The 21,380-nt window shown below is 35.8% G+C and overlaps 2 protein-coding genes across 2 annotated transcripts; both read left to right on the forward strand.

Annotated features, from left to right (window-relative positions):
* Positions 1–7,901: 7,901 nt before the first annotated feature.
* LOC141589869 (cathecol O-methyltransferase 1-like) lies at positions 7,902–11,017 on the forward strand. Its single transcript, XM_074410492.1, has 4 exons — positions 7,902–8,356; positions 9,736–10,046; positions 10,390–10,454; positions 10,718–11,017. The coding sequence occupies exons 1-4, from the start codon at positions 7,902–7,904 to the stop codon at positions 11,015–11,017; spliced, it is 1,131 nt and encodes a 376-aa protein (XP_074266593.1).
* Positions 11,018–16,865: 5,848 nt separating this feature from the next.
* LOC141591944 (sm-like protein LSM4) lies at positions 16,866–21,380 on the forward strand. The gene is made up of 7 exons (XM_074412461.1): positions 16,866–17,001; positions 17,134–17,175; positions 17,328–17,426; positions 17,539–17,616; positions 19,974–20,010; positions 20,415–20,570; positions 20,973–21,380. The coding sequence occupies exons 1-7, from the start codon at positions 16,999–17,001 to the stop codon at positions 20,990–20,992; spliced, it is 435 nt and encodes a 144-aa protein (XP_074268562.1). The 5' UTR covers positions 16,866–16,998; the 3' UTR covers positions 20,993–21,380.

The raw sequence follows: 21,380 nt of genomic DNA on the forward strand, positions 1-21,380 counted from the left end.
TATGTCGATATCCTCATTGGAGAATGGAGATGATTATACTGATCGACGGGAGTTGTAATGTTTTGGATAAACTAACCTTCTTTACAAGGTAACTTGATAATCTGCAAATAAAAAAAAAAAAATCTCTTGGTTTTGTATTTTTTGTCCCTTGTGAACAAAGTTGGAATCTTTAGAGATTTTTTTTCAATAAAAATGTTTGGGGTTTTCTACAAGGTAACCTTGTGTTTTTTCAAATCCTACATAATAACCCTACCTTTTTATTCAACACACTTGGTAACCCTGTATTTTAGAAAAACTCATTAGCATGACCTCTACTTTGCATTCCGTCATAGAACCTTAAGTATGATGATTTGGATAATTTTGTATGCTGACATGGACTGAACTCCCCATTAAAGAGTCTCTTTTAATTTCCTTTCATCGATACGCTCTCCCCTACAATTCCTAAGTTAAAAGCGTTATTAAGTAGTAATAAGTATGATTTTTTATTTCTAGCGGAAACTAAGTGTAGTGTCCATCATGTAAACTCGTTACTTCGTTCTTCTGGTTTTGTGGAGTCTGTCGGGGTTGATGCTCTTGGAGCCTCAGGTGGGCTGTGGGTTGGATGGAGGAAGGGTCTAAAAATGAAAAGTGTTGTAGTGTATAATAATTTTGTTATCCTCCTGGTGGATGAATATGCTAGCTTGCCATGGTACTTGATCCTCTTCTATGGTGAACTGAATAGTTCATTAAGGCTGCCGATTCTAGAGGAGCTTTCGACTTGGATTGAATCTTTCGTGTACCCGTTCATTATTTTTGGTGATTTCAATCAAGTTGAGTACAAATGTGATAAAGTAAGCAGAAGCAAAAGACCAATTGCAGGGGCTAATAGTTTTAATTGCTGGAAAATTGATAATGAGCTTGTGGACATCCCTTTTTAAGGGGCCAAAGTTTACGTGGTGCAATAACCGGAAGGGAAACAAAAGAGTTTATGAGCGTATTGATAAAGCCCTCGGTTCTAAAGAGTGGTTACTTAATTTTCCAAACACTGGAGTTAAGCATTTTCCAATCCAGCTTTCTGATCATGCTCCCGTTGAGCTCAATCTCCATCTGATCAAACGCCCTTCAAAAAAACCCTACAAACTAGAATGGTGGAATTTGGAAAATGAGGAATGTTTGGGTCTTATCCAGAACACATGGAGGACACGTATTAGGGGTTCGCCTGCGTTTCGTCTCATGAGAAAGCTTGCATCAGTAAGATATGAATTGAAACACTGGTCCATTGAAAAAAGATTGCAATGGAATAGAAAATGGGAAGACTTTGATGAAAAATTAGAGGCTGCGATGGATGTGGCTATCAATGAAGGTAATGAGGAACAATACAATAAGGTTCATGAGGAGCTTAAAGAATTTTCTTTAGCAGTCGCGATGTTCTGGAGGCAGAGAGCAAAACTGAAATGGAACGTTGATGGGGATACTTGTACAAAATATTTTTTTAATTGGGTTAAGGGTCGTGCTGGGCATAATTTTATCCTCGGGTTAAAATTACAAGATGATACCTGGATATTTGATAATGAGAATCAGGTGGGTGAGCTTTTCTTCAATCACTTCTATAATATCTTTAACCCGGGATATGAGGCGGCCGTTGGACCAGATATAGAAGGGGAGTCGAGTAGCTCTAATCTTTTCTCCAATGTGGATGTTCGGGTCAAGGACGACGATGTCGATTTTCTTATGAAGCCTTTCTCGGCCAAGGATGTCAGACGTGCTACGTTTCAGTTAGGGGCGTTAAAGTCGCCGGGACCTGATGGTATCCCGGCTGCATTTTTTCAGAGATGTTGGCATGTTGTTAAGGACGATGTTATTAATGCTGCTTTATCCGCCCTCAATTCAGGTTTTATCTCCAAAGAAATGAATAGAACTTTTATTACGCTTGTTCCAAAATGTGAGAACCCGGAGTCAGTAGAAGATTACCGTCCTATCAGTCTCTGCAACGTTATTATTAAAATCATCAGTAAGTGTATCGCTAATAGGCTTGCAAGGGTTATGAGGTATCTTGTGGGGGACTCTCAAAATGCCTTTGTTCCGGGACGACATATTAGTGATAATGTTCTCTTGGCTCACGAAGCAACTCACAACATCAACGGTCATAATAAAGGTCGCCATGGTCGGTTTGCTTTTAAGGCTGATATGAGCAAGGCTTATGACAGGGTCCATTGGACCTTCCTTTCTAAAACATTAAGGTGCATGGAAATCCCTCACAATTTGATAAAATTAATAAACTATGTGTCTACTGTTTTGTATGAAGTGTTACTCAATGGGGTTCCATTAAAACAATTCAGCCCTAAGTGTGGTATCCGGCAGGGGGATCCCTTATCGCCGTATCTATTCATTCTTTGTATGGAAGTTTTGTCCCGTAATATCTCTGCTGCTATTTGTTGTGGACGGTTGCAGGGCATTAAGCTTAGCCGGTTCTCTCCACCCCTTTCGCATTTATTTTTCGCTGACGACTCTATCTTTTTTCTGACGGATAAAAAGGATGCTTTTCGACAGCTTGATGGAATCCTTAGGCGGTTTTGTGAGGCTTCGGGCCAGACTATCAATTATGAAAAATATGGTATTATTTTTAGCTCAAGCACTCCGATTCGTCGTGCTTCTGCGGGACTTAAAATCCTTAACATCCGGAATAACAAGGGCATTGGTAAGTATCTGGGTATATCCACGGATTTTGAAAGCTCAAAAGCAGATATTTTCTCCACGCTTGTTGACAATGTTAAGAAGCGGATCTCCTCGTGGAATGGGATTTTTCTGTCACCAGCCGGGCGGCTTACACTAATCTCTTCTGTTATGTCCACTATTTCTAATTACTTCCTATCGGTGTTTAAAATACCGGTAAGTGTTACTAAGAGAATTAATTCTCTTTTGTCACATTTTTGGTGGGCGGGCTTGAGATCGTCTAAGACGGTGCACTGGTGTAGTATTAATTTCCTAAGTATTCCAAAAAGCAGAGGCGGTCTTGGGATTAGGAACGTTTCTTGTCTCAATCAAGCTCTCCTGGCCAAGCAAGCTTGGAAGTTGATTACGGCGCAAGACACACTCTTTGGGAAAGTTTTCAGAGACAAAGTACTCCCCCCCCCCCCCTCGTTTGGTCCTGATTCCATGTCCGCAAAACATACCTCGAATCTGTCATGGGGTTGTAGAAGTCTGCTGCGGGGGCTTGAACTTATTTTCCCAAATTGCGCTTGGAAAGTGGGGTACCTCTCCGACATGCATATATGGAGCACTAAGTGGGTTAATGGGGAAACGCCTAGCATGAATCCTAACCTAAATCTGGGCCAAGTCTCGATTGCCTTAAATCTTAAGGTCAAAGACCTTCTGTTGGGTCCAGGGGAATGGAATAAAGGGCTAATAACTGAGCTTTTCAGTGAAGAATGGCGATCTAAAATCCTGGCCCTCCCATAGTGTTCGTCACAACCTATTGACACGATTTTTTGGAAGCATACTACTTCAGGTACTTATTCGGTTAAAAGCGGATATGGTATTGCTCTCGAATCTCACCTTAACAAGACTTGTAATGAGAAAGATTTATCTAGAATTAGCAGGTCATGTGTTGCTTTCTGTAAAAAGAGGCTTTGGAGACTCCCTGGGCCTCAGAAATGGAAAGTATTAGTTTGGAGAATCCTTACTAATTTTGTCTCTAATGGGTCGGAGTTCCAAAAAAGGGGAATATGTGTGGACCATTCATGTAGATTTTGTTATGGTATGGATAATATTGAGACTTTGAATCATCTATTCCGAGAATGCGATATTGTAGCTAGGATCTGGTCTTCCTCTAATCTGGGCATTCGAACTTCCAACGAGGAGAATGGATTGTCAATTGGATTAATTACCTTTCGGAGGCTGATAACGGGGAGTTTTTGGTTATTAACGTGCTTGCTACAAACTGGTGCATATGGTGTACCCGTAATAATCTCGTTTTTAGAGGGGATTCATTCTCGCCCGAGGCTTTCTACAATTTACAATCTAAGACGACTGCTGAGGCACCTGCTGCTTATGAGGCTACGCATGGGATGGTAAGAACAAAGGGGGTTTTTCCTGGTCTACCGCGTAATGAAGTTCGGGAAAATCTGGAAAATATATAGTTTTCCGGTTTATCTGATAGGCACGGGCTGAAGGTGTAATACTATTAGGGTGAAAGTGGATGCTGGATGGAATACGTCATTAGTGTCTGCTGCTGGCTGAATGGCGTACGACCCTGAATGTTCTATCATCTTTGAAGGCGACAGGAGTTTTTGGTCTGAATCAGCTTTATAGGCTGAGGCAAAGGGTATCCGAGAAGCATTAAGATGGGCAAGCGCTAACGTGATTTTTCATTGGATGTGTTTTCTGATTGCCTACAGATCTTGCTACAGATCACAAAAGTGGAGAACGGACACCATTTGACACAAGGAATCCTACTTGATATTGAAGCTAGTTTACCTTTCTTTCATTGTATTAGTTCTAGTTTTATTCCTATAAATCTGAATTCTGTGGCTTATCGACTAGCGAAACGAGCTATGAGATTGTAAGAAAGTTTTCTTTTACAGCTGCCAAAAAAAAAAAAAAATTCCTTTCATCTACATTATATTTCCTCTCTAATTCTCTGACCTTATTTTCCTTTTGATTTCCGAACTTTATCTTCAAAGTAAATAAACACTACTGTGAAATGAAATGCAAATTGATCAAGCAATAAAAGCATGTGAATCCATTTTATATATTCACAAATTCTCATTATAGACGGACACTATCCGTCTATACGTATAGACGGATACCATTTTCCCTCACAAAATACCCATTTGGCATAAAGTGGGAAGCACATGGGAGGTGCCCCACCTTGTCCCCCCTACCCATTTTATTAGAGATCTTTACCCGTCTGTTCGCCCACCCGTCTATACCAAGACCTATTGTTATATATTGGCCAGTTGAGATTAATTTCAGTTCACTTGCATCCATCACAATTTTTTTTTAAAAAATACTTTTTTTTTCCTTTTTCAAAAACAGAAAAAAAAACACATACCCAAAACAAATGTTAATAATTATCTTCCCAACAAAATTTACAAATACGAATTAATCAATTTATGTTAATTAAAAACAAAATTAAAAATGGAATGATGATGAACGCCTAAAAGAGTAGGGATGGAAGCAACAAATTGTTGATGGAAGATACTTAAGGTTCTAGTTTGACGGAATGCAAAGTAGAGGTCATGCTAATCAGTTTTTCTAAAATACAGGGTTACCAAGTGTGTTGAATAAAAAAGTAGGGTTATCCTGTAGGATTTGAAAAAACATAAGGTTACCTTGTACAAAACCCCTTTAACTTTTAAACAAGGCTGCATTCTTTAGCATGTACTCGAAGTTCAAACTTGTCTAATACTACCTCCGTACCACACCAAAGGTAACACTTACTATAAACGGACGTACCACACCAAAGGTAACATTCCTTATTTGGCCCACAAGATTACTAAGTTATCCTTATACTCATTTGATATTTACAAAAAATGTCATTACATACCCCACCTATTTTTTCCCTCTTTACCCTCACTTTTTCCACATTTTCTTAAATACTTAATTCATTTTTCCCTACGTTACCTTTGGTGTGGTACGGAGGGAGTAGTTTTTTAATTAGGGGCTAGGGATGGCAATGGGTAGGGTCTGGGTCGGGTCCACCCAGACCTGGACCCGAGATTTTCCCTTTGGACCCGTACCCGACCCAGACCCGCAAGGGTCTAAAATTTGAGGACTCATACCCGGACCCTTTGGGTAAGGGTCGGGTATGGGTTTACCCATGGGTCCGAGTTCCAGCCACTTTTATAGCAGGATTAACCGCTATGGGGTCTATAATATTAAAAAAAAAAAATCATACTACTTTAACATTATGAGTTTATTAATCTCTATTGTACACTACCAAATCCAATATACATACTAAAGAGATTAAGAAAGACAAAGAAGAGCTAAATTAATTTTACCTCCAAATACATGTAAAAGAATCAAACCCGGAACCCTAAAATATATACCATACTTGATAGCCGTTTCCATCTGACCGTCGCTGGCTGCCGTTAATGGTGGTTGTCGGTCGCCGCCTATTAGAGAGGTAGGTGGTTGCCAGTCGCGTATCAGTGTTGTGGTGGTGCTTTCCTTGTGTCAGTGGTGGAGTGGTGGTATTGTCAGAAGAGTTTGATTGAGTTTTATCACTTTATGGGATAAGGGAAGAGAAAGAGACTTTAGTTGCTTTGGTTTCTACGGTCTGCCAGTATGAATTCAGAAAAGTTGTGATTTTTTTTTTTTTTTTTTAAATAAAGGGTTTAAGGGTCGGGTATGGGTCTCATAACTTAGACCCGAACCCGAACCCGAAATATTTTCTTAAGACCCATACTCGGCCCATACCCATTGAGTCTGAAAAAATAAGACCCATACCCGACCCATTAGGGTCCGACCCTCAGAATCTGGGTCGGGTCCCCGACCCACTGCCATCCCTATTAGGGGTCTTTTAATAACAATTCTAATACATATGTCAACATATATAATATTAAAATTGTCAAATCCTAGTAACACAAAAGGAAGCAAATGCAGAATACGAATGTACGATCTGTATTTGTCATCTTACGTAGAAATGTAGAATCAAAGGGATCAAACTTGAAAGCGATCATATAGGCGTAGAAACAGGAGACAATAACACCAACTTTAGAAGTGTCCGTCGAATTTGAATGTTATAGACCTGTCCGTCTTCAGTGGATGATCTTAGTTATGTTGAGAGCTGCCCAGCTTATCCCACTCCCTGTAGTATAAAATTTTCATTTAGTACCCCTTACCTTAGTAATTGTGTCTTAAGTATTCACATAAATTCATTATTACAATCTCGCCCCTTTATTGTTTACCCCAAGATCGGCCAATGTCGCTGGTCTTATTACAATTTTCTGATTTAGGTCTAACTTTTCCCATAATTGCTTTCGCACATGTTCAAAAAAATCCATTTTTATGATATTGGGAAAATCTGTTCTTCCATTATTTCGTTGTTCTTGTTACTTGGTCCCTGCACAGCAAAGCACACAAGAAGTTTTACGAAAGTTGGAATTCTAGTTTGTAAGACATTGAATGTTGATTCAGTCTAACAAAATCACAACACCAATTCAATATACTACGTACTAAACAAGCGATCATGTTAGAATCGTAGGTTCTAAGATCCATGCCGGCCGTTACATCTAGTCTAGACATATATAATTAACAATAATAAAATTACCAATGTCTCAAAGGTTCCCTTAAATTACGGGATAGTAGGGATCAGACATACACAACTTTACTGCTTTCGAATGACCAAAGGGCCAAGACGATGAAAGAGGCGCAATTACTTTGAACAACAATTTTCATTTATTCCATCACGATTCAAAATTAAAGAATAATGAGTCTCTGTCTCTATTTGAATATTTGGAAAAATATCGATATATAATTAGATACACATTTAATTATTAAAATAAATATCATCATAAACCATTAAACGATTGCTTGATTATGACCTACGTTATTGAATATCACAAAATCTCATTGAAGACGGCGATATCCGTCACAAGCTTGTGACGGATACCATTTCCTCTCACAAAATACCCATGAGAAGTGAGTGGGGAAGCACATAGGGAGTGCCCCACCTTATCCCCTCTCCCTTTTTGTGAGAGGTCTTCAGGTTGTGACGGGATTAGCCCGTCACAAGCAAGGCGCTTTGATTGAATATTGATCTTCAAAGTTCAAACTAAAACATTAAACACGGTACCTCCTATGCACATGGTATACAACTAATAATATGCATGCTCTATAAATACGTACGTATTACCCTAGCTATTGAAACCAACCCTAATTTAATTAAATTCTTCATCAAATATACCAATCAATAATTAATGGATACCGGCGCGGTAATTAACAATGTTAATACCAATAATTACCTTGTGAAAGAAAGTGATAATGAAGATAATAATAATATTAATCACTATCTTTCAGCACTTCATGCAATACAAGCAAGTTTCTTGCCCATGGTCCTCCATGCAGCCGTAGAGCTTAACGTATTCGACATCTTAGCGAAAACGGGTCATGGAAACGGGCTAACCGTTAAGGAGATATCGAATGAGCTTTCAGGTTGTCGGAACCCTGATGCACCAATGTTTTTGGACCGTATGCTTAGGCTACTTGCTTCTCATTCTATGGTTAGTTGCACAATTTGGCCCACCAATGATGGTGGTTCCGAAAGACGATACGGGTTGAGTCCGATTTCGAAGTTCTTTGTTGGTGATGAAAATGGGAAGAGTCTTGGGCCTGTTCTTGCCTTGTATATTGACCCGGTTATTCAAGCAAGTTGGTAAGAAGGGTTTCACACTTACATAACTTAACCATTTAATTAATTCATATCAATTATGATAAATAATTTTTCTAAATTTATATGATGAGGTTTAATCATTAATGTGTAAAATGTCACGTTTAATTAATCAGGTTGTAAGAATTATAAGCGCGCGGTATATTGTAAGTACTACTGTATATGAGAAGCAACAATTGGTCTTGTCACATGGCTCATGTAAGATCGTTTTATACAAATAATCGAGTAATAAAAAACGGATTTAAAAAATTAAATATATGTGTTTAAATGGAAAATAGATAGTACTTCCTCTGTCCCGGTCATTTGTTGTCCTTTTTCATTTTGGCGTGTTTCAGCCATTTGTCGTCCTTTCTATTTTAAGGATGAATTTGATGAGTAATTTGATCATTCACACTCAATTTATTCCATTTGTCATTAGTAATTGGCCTCCACCCCTTTTCTTGGTCTTTGTACCAAAATCAAAGGACAACAATTGACCAGAACGGAAGGAGTATCTTTTTACACAAACTCTAATTGACATATTTTTATAATTCTCTAATGAGAAAGGGAAAGATTAAAAGTATTGCCATCATTTGTAATGAAATATTCTTGAAAATGTTTTTTCATTTGGTTTGTTAACATGTACTAAGAATATGTACCTCAGATACACGTTAGAAAATCTCATAAATTAAATAAAATATTAAGGTTTTTCTACGAGGTACTTGTGTTTCTTTAAATTATACATGGTATCTCTCGTTTTTTTAAAAATAACACTAGTATATCCGTAAACTTAATTTTTAGGTTGGGTTGGTCTGAGTTATAATGTTATCCACCTATTATTGTAGATGGATATTTTTTTTTTTTTTTGATTAATAGAAGGGATAAAATCCCAGAGATCTACAGAGAGTAGGGTCCCAGAAAATTCACAAGAAGCAGAAATATAACAAAACGAGTACAAAAACAAAATCCATCCTTTTCATCCTTTTCAACACGAAAAACTTGCGTACTAGTATCACGCACCAAGCCTCCTTTGCATAATCCTTTTCTCCTTCCATGATCTTAATGTTGTCCAATTGTTTAGCCATTCCTCCAAAGTGTAGGGTAAAAGTGTCCTCCATGATGTGCACCCCAATCCAAAACTCAAGAGCAATTCATCCATTATAGAGGGCCGATTTGCAAATGGATATATCGGTAAACTTAGTAAATAGATCTTAAAAATACCTAACTACTAAAAATCGAGTTTTCAAACAGTTAAATTTTGTAAAGAAAATATGCTTGCGATTGACTAAACAATATTTATGTTTATGATGTGACAAATTATTGCTAAAAAATAAACATTTAAAAGAGGTGGATTGATGACTTACCAGTTGTTGAATAATTAACAGGAGCAAATTAAAGGAAGCGGTGTTAGAAGGAGGGATCCCTTTCAACAAGGTGCATGGCATGCATGCATATGAATATCCAACATTTGACCTAAAATTCAACCATGTTTTCAATGAGGCAATGTTTAAGCAACCTAGTTTTACAATCCTAAAATTACTCGAAGAATACCATATTTTTGAGGGAATTAACAAATTGGTAGATGTGGGTGGTGGTCTTGGACATATGCTTCGGATTATTGTCGCTAAATATCCATCTATCCGATGCTTCAATTTCGACTTGCCTCATGTTATACGTGAAGCCGAGCCTTATCCCGGTAATTATTTTACGTAGTGTAGTCATTACCATTATCGATCTAGAGTTCGTGTTATTCGGTGATGCTTAAAACTATTTAAAATTTAAACATGCCAGAAGTCTTTAATATGTTAAAAAAAGTCTCAATATGTTTTTTTACCAGACAAATTGATTTGTAATCACCTTAATCTATAGTACATAATCGCTTGTCCAAATTATATTTACAGCTCTGTATTTGTTTATCTTTAAATAAAATATCGCTCACAAAAAAACATAAAAATAATAAATAATTGGGATGAAGAGAGTACCACGTGCTTTCAAATAAATGCTTTCAAATAAGTTTTTGATTATTGGTTAAAATGCAGGAGTGCATCACATCGGTGGAGATATGTTTTCAAGTGTTCCTCAAGGAGACGCCATTTTATTAAAGGTCAAATTAATTCCCCAACTTCAATTTTTTTTTTTTTTTTTTTTTTTACTTCAGTAATTTTCATTAGTAAATACTCCGTATAAAATAATCAACTAACTCTTATATACCTTTATAGTATTTTATGGTGTACCCTAACCGATGAGAATGATTTTTTTAATAACACTCGGATTCTACTTTTGTCATTAACTGTAATGTATGGTGACGTGGTACACTAGCTTGATACAACTTGAATTTCACATAACATGTCATTGAAATAATTTCAGTGGGTTCTCCAAGTATGGAATGATGAAAATTGCATAAAAGTGTTGGAAAATTGCTACAAATCGATACCAAATAATGGGAAGGTAATCATAATGGAAGAAATAGTCCCAGATCAACCTGAAGCTACAAATGTTGCACAAATTGTTAGTGAAATAGATGCTTATTTGATGATCAAGAATCCAGGTGGAAGGTTGAGAACTTTCAAAGAGTTTGTTGATTTAGGTACAATTGTTGGATTTAAAGGCATTACAATTATTGGTAATGTTGCTGAATTAAGTGTGTTGGAGTTCTGTAAATCTTGAAAGTCGGAATAGGTCTTTCTTAAAACGGTCTTATCTTAAGACCAGAAAATATAAGATGATGTATCTCTATTTTATGGTGTTCTTGTATAATGGTTGTTAATTATTATCTTGTATCTAATATTATTGCAAATTTAATGTAATAAGGATTATTGTTTTGATTTGCAAGTTATTAAAGTTGTTGAATGACTCACAAACCGGCTATAGTTGTACTTGCTACTCAAATAAAGAACTAGTTTTGGGACCCGTGAGAATCACGGGTTTTTTTGTTTTAAGTTTCTTTGTTGGGTTTCCTTCTGTAAGCTTTGTTTCGATTTTTCATTTTTCCCGTTTTTTGTCCATTTTGGAGGCCCAATTGGTTTTATTTTTTTGTCGTTATTTTCTCTTTTTCTGCTTTTTGGTTGGTTATGACCTATGAGAACTAACCCGGTTTTGAATTTCCGCTTTCATTTTAAAATTTGGTTGTATCTCTGTCGGTGAAACCAACACAAAACAACAGTCGTTCTTCATTTTTGCTCTCTCTATTGCTAGTCCCATTTTTTGCCGAGAATTTTGTAGATCTCGCCAAGGTTAAATTGTCATCATTCAGATCCTTTGGTCAACCGTTTTATGCTCTTCCCCGCCATCCCTAGTTTACATCATGGTATTTGTTGAGATGCATGAATAATTAATTAAAAGGTGAATACATTAATAATTTTGTATGCAATTATGTCAAAATTTATGAATACCAATTTATAACTACCAATAATTCGTGAGACTTCTATATTATAAAATTGGTTTAATAGTGTTATTTAATTTGTTCCAACATTTAAATTGTAATAAACAAAGAGAAATGTAGTAAAATACGCATTTGTAACTCATCTTACTTGGCAACAAAACTAATTCTTTTTTTTTGTATGTTCATAGAAATTATTTTCTCTTATTTTTTCTATTTACAACCAACAATCTTAATATCGATGATTTACAACAATTGTGATTTGAAAATTTAAGTTGGGATAATAGAGAAAAATTAATCGTGAGAGGGTTAAAATTTCCAAAATTCATAAGGTACGAAATTGGCCTAATTTATTGCTCATATGTATTACAAATATTTGTCCATTGATAGAATATGAAAAGCTAATAGAAACAAACAACAATAAGCACTAATATCCACCATATTTGTTGAGTAAGAGTCACTTTTTTTATATATATATCTAAGAATGATAAACATATAAATATCAATGAATATCACAAAGTCAAGTTTACGACAAAATTCACCTTGATGAATAATCACCAATTTATGTTTCAAAACTTCATTAAAAATACAAATACTTTGACTTAAATGGCAAGACATTGTTTATAAAATTGAATATTTTACATGAAATGTATTAGAAAATTAAAAACCAAGTGAAAAGAATAGGAAAACATAAAGCTATAATAAACCAAACATGTTAGATTGGAAGTCATGAATAAGGGAATGAAAGTTACAAGAGCATAAACCATCACCTAAATTAATTACTCACATATATAATAAGAAAATACCCTTAGTTGATGTAGTCATTTGTTATCATAGTTTGAGAATTGTTACACTTTCGCATTGTTACAATGGAATTTTAAGTAGAACCTCAACATGAATGTATACACATGTTTTTGCTTAAACGAAACTCTCAAAATTTAGCATTTGTTAGTGGCAATCAAATTAATCAAACTAAAAATATTAACCTAAATGAGGGCCAAATGGATCAAATGCTTAGTTGCAAGTGTGGAAACTCTTGACGCAAGTAAACCTGCAAATCCAAACACTTTTATGAGTAACTTAAAATCTCATATCGACAATACACCAATTAAAAAAAACTAATTAATACAAAAAAATTATATATTGAACTGTAAAATAATACTATATTGAATATTAAAACATTTTAAATGATAAATATAACTTCGTCAACCTAAATTAGCATATGGAAATATAAACATATTAATTAAAAAAAAAACTAATTAAAAAAATATTGGCAAAGAGAATATGATATTGAAAGAGGGAGAAAACTTGTACATTTATACATTTTTTAAGACATTAAAGGTTTTGATACGCCTCTTCCCCTTCCCTAATATTAAAACATAAAAATGAGTAAATTAACTATATGAATTTATGAGATTAAAATTTGTCAAATTAATATAAAGATTCTTTAACTATGTGATTAATGAGTTCTTAATTAGTTTTCCATTCTCTTGAACTTATACTAATGTAAATACATAATTAAACAATAGATAAAGATGGAAGATGGAAGTTTATGTAGACATAAGTAAAAAGAGTTTAGTGCTAGCATGAGATGATGTCACATGTCCTTTACTTAGATGCTCTACATACCTTTTTTTTTTTTTTTTTTTTTATATATTATTGTATGTATAGATGAGTGAATTAAATTAATGTTGTGTCATAACGAATTATTTCCATGTCACATTGTGGCTGAATAGAATCCTAAACCAACGGCTGCGCCGAGAGGACTCTCCGAACTGGCCATCTTTGGCAACTGTGTGAAGGTCAAATTGGGGGAAGATGATATTTTGGAGGTTGTGTAAGTAGTAAATTCATGTGGGTTGGCTAAAAGAAGCTAGATTAGAGGGGATTAAGAATGTAAGAAAGTTGGTGTTAAGAAATGACGGGCAAACATGGTATATGTCGATTGTGGGTAGGCAACGATAGCCAAGTCCACGGTATGTGAAAATGGTGACGTGGGATTTTTGTAATGCAAGGTGACATTTAATCCATGTCTACGTGGCTTTTAAGGTGGTGATGTGAGATTTTCGTAAACCAAGGTGGCATTTAGTCCAAGTTTACGTGGCCTTTAATGGTTACCCTTTTAATAATATTTATAGATGATAGAGGACAGTGTGAGTGGAAAACATGTCTGCGTGTCAATAATTAGAGGCTGACGTTTACATAGAATGTCCTACGTGGCTTTTTGCAAGTCTACGTGGCTTTGTCTAGGTGGAGTTTATTACTCAATTTAGGGGAGGCTTTTAATTATATTTATAGATGGGTATTTGTCAATAATGGCTAAGCTAGTACTCCCTCTGTCCCGGTCATTTGTTGTCCTTTTTTATTTTGGGGTGTCTCAGTCAATTGTTGTCCTTTCTATTTTAGGATTGCATTTGATAAACAATTTGGCCATATTCACATTCAATTTGGTCCACATGTCATTTACTAATTGGCCCTCTGAAGTAAAACTCTTATGACTCGATTTTTGGGCAAATAAGACTCGATTTGGACAGTAAACGGGCTGTTTAATTGTGATTTAAAGTGATGAAATGAACATAAGTAATACGATTTTGGACAGAAACTTTGAGGACTTGAATTTGAACACTCGAATGAACTGTTTGCGACCGCGGGTTTAATTGAAAACACACGAATTTGAATTGCAAGTATGATTAGAATTAAGTGACTTGGGATATGACTTAATCTAAGCATTAAGCCACTAGATTAAGTCTAAGAGGAATCCAAGCACTAAGCAATGGAATCACTCAACTCTAAGCACAAAGCAAAAGAGGGTTTTCTAGCTAGCACTAAGTAAAGAAGATTAGTAGAAAGCAAAGTTTCTAACTTTTGTTTATCATTCATCAAATCTGAATTTTACATGAGGAAAGCCTTGCTTTTATAGACCAGGCCAAGCAATCATCACCATTCATCTAACCTAGAATCTAACGGTCCAAAAGACCCTAGAAATGCCGGTACAAAAGTGGCCCCAAGGCCTTAAACAAGTTGAAATTCAAATGAAAAAACAAGAAAGTAAACTAATAGGACAATGCTTATTTAACAAGCTTGGAAGCTTCACATGGGCCAGCAAAAAGAGTGCATAAGAGCTAGAGCATGTAAGAAGGAGGCAAGAAGTTGTCTTGGACAAATTGGGAAGCTTGAAAGCGACCCTTGTACTTGACATTGCAAACCGTGTATCCATGGTCCACCCGGTTTTGTTTCTGTTGTTTGAATATGATTCAAGCCCTTCCAAGATAAAAGATCCTAAGCTAAAGTGCTCCAAACTCTCCAAAGAAGGATCCTAGGCCATAAAATACCACATGTTCTTAGACGGTTTTTGTTTTGGACCTCAAATTGTTCGAAGGTCCAAAAACGGGCTCAATAGGGTTGGATGTGGTTTTTTTTGCTTCACCCTCTCCTCTTTCCTTGGTCTTTGTGCCAAAACCAAAGGACAACAAATAACCGGGACAGAGGGAGTATATTCTAAGTCTCAATTACTAGCGGTTTTATTTTCATGAAAATAGACATAACTTTTACCGACACTTGAGATTAAATAGGAAAAGGATTGTAAAATTGCAATAACCCGGAAAATATGGTCTTCCATCTTCAATACAAACCAGTAGACATTGGAAACAAATTAACTTCAACTAAATTTACGCCCAACTAAGGGAAAATTAATGAAGATTTAAGGAGGTTTAAGTAAAATTCTAAGCTCATAACTAAGATTTTGTGCCCAAACGCCTTACATAAAGAGGTATTTATAGCCTTGCATTAGAATCGAAAAAGAAACGCAAATTGGTTGTGGGCTAAGGGAACCTACTCAGGTCAGTTCGGCCAATGCAGAATATGATGAGTAGCATGAAAAGATTATTTCGATGGGGAACTCTTTATTCTAACCAAGGTTTTGTTTGGTAAAACTAACTGAAAAGATAGCTAAAACCTAAAAAGGTAGCTAAAAACTGAAAAACTAACTGATAAGGTAGCTGAAAATTAGGAACTGATAAGATAGCTGATTATATAAAAAAATGTTTGACAAATTAACTGAAAAGATAACTGATTTTGATGAAATGACGTAAAAAGATATTTAATTAAATAAGCTATTTGTAACTGAATCAGGTAACTGAAATCTCAAATGCTACTCTAGGTAGCATTTCATTTCGGGTAGCTTATTTAATTAAATAAGCTATTTGTCAAACGCTTACAAAAAAATAAGGTACCTAAAATTTGGTCAAATAAGCTACTTTAACAAATTAGGTACCTGAAATGTCTTGGCAAACGAAGTCTTGGTCTTATAGATTTCAACTTCTTCAATTTTTGGTCGCAAACAAGTGATAGGCAACTTGATGACTTCATTATATATCCCTGTTAGAATGATGTCATTCCTTATGAAGCTGACATTAAGATTTTCGTCTAACCCATTAGCCTTGGTCGAGATAGCTTGGCTTAGATCGCCGAGGCTCCACAAAGTCTAGAACCACATTTAACATTCTTAAATCTCGCCTAAAGCTTTCGCCTTGCTCGCTTTCATTTATACAAGAAGACGATGTGCTCCAAAACATCATTTCCTATTAAAATTCATACTACTAAACATGGAAACTCAAGGACACCATTAGTCCAAATTCCCAAAATTCGCTTACCGTTTTTAAACGTGAAAAAACTCTGAAAAAAAAACACATATATAAACTAGTACGCAAAAGCACACAAATTAATAGCACGTAACTAAACACTATTAGGCCACGTTGTTTTGGACTTAATATCAGCTCATTTTAGTTTAATTCAGCTTTATTCAATTCATTTCAGCATCATGATGTTTTGGGCTTGATTTCAGCTGAATCAGCTTATTTTAGTTCAGTTCAGCTTTATTTAATTCATTTAAGCTTTATTTAATTCAGTTCAACTTTTTTTTCAGTTTAGTTCAACTCTTTTCAGCTAAATGGTGTAAATGGATTAAACAATTTTAAACTATAGTTGGAAAGGAAAAATCAAGTCTAATTTATTTACTTTCAAATCATTTAATTTTTTTTTTTAGGAAAAAAAAAAAAAACTCAGGACACGGTATATGAGAAAATTAAAATTATTTCAAAATTTCCATATATATACCCTCCGCATTAATATGGCTTTGCTCGATACTAACCCCCATTCTCTCTCCTGTTCTTCCCCAATTTCCCGTCGCCGGTCTTCAATTAATTTAACTCGATCGCCGAAATTAGGGTTTCGTCGCTTTTCCAGATCTCTAATTCTACTCTAATCCACTATGGTAATTTGCTTTTCTCTTCACTATATCTATCACTTTATGTACTAATTATTTACTTTGCTTATATATTTTCCCAAATCATGCTTTAATTTTATATTTATATTTTATTTTTATTTTGATTTTGTTCTTTGTTAGCTTCCTCTATCGCTGTTGAAGACCGCTCAAGGTCACCCTATGGTAAGAAATCCAATTACCCTTTTTCCTATATTTACTGTTTTACTGTTAAATTTATCCAATTTTGTCTAAGTGTTGATCTTTTTGTTGCTCAAGTTTGTGTCGTATTCGATTTATAATTTGGGGTTTTTATGTGAATTTTTTGAAAATGATAGTTGGTAGAATTGAAGAATGGAGAGACATATAATGGGCATTTGGTAAATTGTGATACTTGGATGAATATTCATCTTCGTGAAGTTATCTGTACTTCTAAGGTAATTTCAAGTTTTCGTCGTTAGGGTTCTTTTCCTTGTTTGATATTTTATCTTATAAATGTTTTACTGGGCATCGAAATTAATATAGTCGATGTTTGATATTTGAATGAAGGACGGAGACCGGTTTTGGAGAATGCCTGAATGTTATATCAGGGGGAACACTATCAAGTATCTTCGAGTTCCCGATGAGGTATAGTTTCCTAAGTATTCTTATAATCTTGGTTAGTCTTTCAGTCTTTCTTGCTTGTGTGGTGAACTGATTATGTATATGCTTTATAACAGGATTTTTAGTGGTGTTTTTTCGTGTCAATTTTAGTGTGTGCTTGGGGGTAGGGAAGGGAATTGGTTCTGCTGTGTTTAATCACAATGCCTTATATGAGTCGGTCTTGTATGTAAGGCCAGCCTATTAATCTTACAATTAAATGAGGAACACACAAGGTCTTGGCTTAGAGACACGCCAATGAAACCGTTGTACAAGACTCTCTAGATTAAAATGGAGTGACAAGAGTTTCCTTTCTATTATTTATTTAGCTGGTTCATGTGGTAGTTCATGAGCTTTTTAGTCTTGTTGATGTTTTTGTGATCTTTGTTCTGGGAGGTGTTCCGTCAGTACGTAATTCCAATGTCCAAGTTTGCTCCTTTCCGAAGAAAAAACTAATGGGTCACCGGGATCAGTTTTTTTGCTGTCAATACTTTGCAGTGCAGCATTTCCCACCTGGTACTCAGTATTACCATTTGCACCAACTTCTAAATCTGTTATCTGTAAGGTAATTTCACTTTCTCTTTCGAGCAAACTGATATCCTGTGTGGGGAGATGCGCTTCAAGTAACTCTTCAGAAAAATGTGACTGGAATTCTGATTATATTCTCTTGACAATCAAGGTAATTTCATCTTGTTCTACGGTTCTAGCAGCTCCGCTTTCTTTCTTCCATACAAGTTTGACACAGCTTGATGAAACTAAAAAAGGAAGAGCTTCTACAACAATAGAAGAAGATGATTTTGCCTTGATTGTTGTGTGAAAATAATCAGAATCTCAGTCACATTTTTTGAAGAGTTTCTTGAGGCGCATCTCCCCGCACAGAATGCCAGTTTGCTCGAAGTTGAAGGCTATCGGAAATAGTGACAGGCTTCTGGTTCTGTAATAGATGTTATTGTTGCTTATGAAAGGTGATACAGATAGAAACCGCGACTTTTCATGTTTTGTCATTACTTGGATCTTTTGATGAATCCTGTATGGGGTGGTCATGGGGTGCTTCTAAAGTCACTTTCAGAATGTATCAAGGGTGGTGCAGAAAGATGAAAGGCTATCTATTTGGGAATTTGGGGTTCATTCTACCCTGTTGTTCGGTTGTTCCTGTAAAATGTTTAGTTGCTTTACTTGCGAATGAATTTTGTAAAGCATTGAAAATATGAAGGATTTACATGTTTTTACCAACAACTTTCTTATATATTAATACTTGGTTCACTTTTAAGGTATTCCGGACCTTAAGTTGTACTTTGGTTTTCAAAATCGTTTTAATCTTTACTCTCGATTTAAATTCTAAGTTTTTATAAAAGAAACCCGGACCTCGATTTTAAAACCTACAAGTTACCTTAACTTTTGTATTATGTTTCACTCCCCTTTTGTTGTTCACTTTTCCTTTTCTATATTTTCCCATTTTGAGGTGTGCGATCAACACCCATAGTCCGACGGTTCTAAAGGATGATTCATGTCAGTTGTCCCCAAATCATTTTGGGATTAAGGTTATGATGTTGTTATTGTTGTTGTTATTGAAAATATTAAGGATAAAAGAACATAAGATGGTGATAGTCTAAAACAATGTGCATTTTATTCCCTATGAGTAAAAACCCATTGAAGTTGGGCAGAGGTTAAGGGTTAAAACTTCCTCGGTGGATATGAGAATTCCAACCCAGCGCTCCTGAGTTGGAGATGGGATGGGGCAGTGGTCCTCACGATGTGTATTCATGTCTTTTTACTTGTACTATCTCTAATATTTTCTTTTAAGTGCTGATGATCAGGTTCTTTATATAGTTGCATTTGCATTGTCTTTTATGCGTAGTGTCTCTTGATGGGCTGTGATTGTGACAAAAGCTACTTACTTTAAGTATTCTGTTTTTGATGTTTGGGTTCATTCTGTGATACCTTGGCCTTTTAACATCTGCTATAGATTAGCGTTTTGGTAATATTTCTAAAGAATCTAAACTACCATGTTATTACATAACGAGCCGGTTCACTTGAATGTCTCTTCAGTTTGAATTGATTATATGATAGATGAGTAATTTCTCTACCATTAGAGACCCCTGACCCAGATATGCGACCAGTATTTGTGGATTCTGGCTCCCATTACACGTGTTTACATGATTAGGTAGGCCCCAGATTACTAGCATTGCTTTAATTTATTAGACAGTCTTCTACTAGATGAAGGCTAAGAGACATTGGGCTACTGCAATTGAAAACATTGGTGTTTTCTTTATTATTGTCGTCAGGATACTTCAATTAGTATATGTTTGCCTAATGGCATGTGTTGTGTTGGATTTGCTTTTTAGGTCATTGATAAAGTGCAAGAGGAGAAGATCCGTTCAGGTACATGTTTACGATCATTGGGTGTTACTTATGATTTCTTCGTAATAACTTGGAGCAAACATTTTCTTAGTTTGATTTTGAATCTTTGATGCATGTTACTGGGCATACCGTTTTGTTTCCATGTTCTCCTTTTTACTGTAAAGACAAAAAAAATCAACTATTGAAAGCAATATAGCTTCTTCCACGTTATGCTCAGGCCTTATAACATACACCTTCTTGGTGAAAACACTTATGTTGTCTGCGATCATTTGTATTCAGTCTTTCACGGAAGCAATTCTTATAATTTTCAATTTTGACACACTCCAATGACTTGGTCGCTTGAATAATCAACATAAGTTTAAGTGCCATATTTTTGAACTTTGTGGTTCAGTTACATATTTAATCAATGTTTTTGTTTATTTCAGACAGGAGGCCACCTGGGGTAGGACGTGGAAGAGGAAGAGGTAGGGAAGAAGGTCCTGGAAGGCAGCAGAAAGGCATTGGACGTGGTATGGATGATGGTGGTAAAGGTGCTGGAGGCCGAGGCCGTGGTGCTTCTATTGGGAAGCCTAGTGGAAAAGGTATGATTTTACTTTCCATAATGTGATTTTTGGCAAGGAAAACACACTAAATGTAAAAAGTATGATCTAGTTCACCCGCACCTGGGTTGACGCCATCCACAAACTCGAATGGACTCGAAAACACTTCCGATAACTAATTTGAAAAAATATCCGATACATCATCACATCATCGCTGGAATGAGATAACTTTAACTTGAAACAACCCACACTATAAATGTCCTGGCCCAAACCCGTTCTGAGCACTTGATTGCCAAGTCTAAACCTTAGCCCCTTTAACATGTGTTGAAGTTTAAAACTCGTAAGTGTCTAGATATGGCACGACATTAGCTACTGAAATTTGCACCATACCTAGTTTAATAATGCATATTCGTTTGTCATGCTTATTCGTATGTTTTTTGACAGCTGGTGGACGAGGGCGTTGAGAGCATGTTGGAAGTGGCTGAAGTGCTAATTGTTGGTGGTTATTTTGCTGCTTTTGATGCCATGTCACCAATCTGTGTGGATTCGACTTGTTTTGTGAAAACTGGAGATGTTAGTCCAGCGTGAATGCGAGGAAATGATACCTATGGTATGACGAGGGTAATGGGATATTAGCTGTTTTCTAAGATGTATTTGGTGCGGGTTTATAACAATGACTGTCCTTTATATTTAGTAGCTGCTGGATTTTATTGTGTTAGCTGCTAATGTTGATTAGGCCAATCCAAATCGTGAGGTTGGCAGTACTAGTAGTCGAAACTGTGTCATTGATCTCGTTTTCTATCTATATTCAAGAACGAGGGATGGTAGATGAATTGTGCTTCGCTTTGTTCC

Source organism: Silene latifolia, chromosome 7 (assembly GCF_048544455.1).
Source record: "Silene latifolia isolate original U9 population chromosome 7, ASM4854445v1, whole genome shotgun sequence".
Classification (NCBI taxonomy): domain Eukaryota; kingdom Viridiplantae; phylum Streptophyta; class Magnoliopsida; order Caryophyllales; family Caryophyllaceae; genus Silene; species Silene latifolia.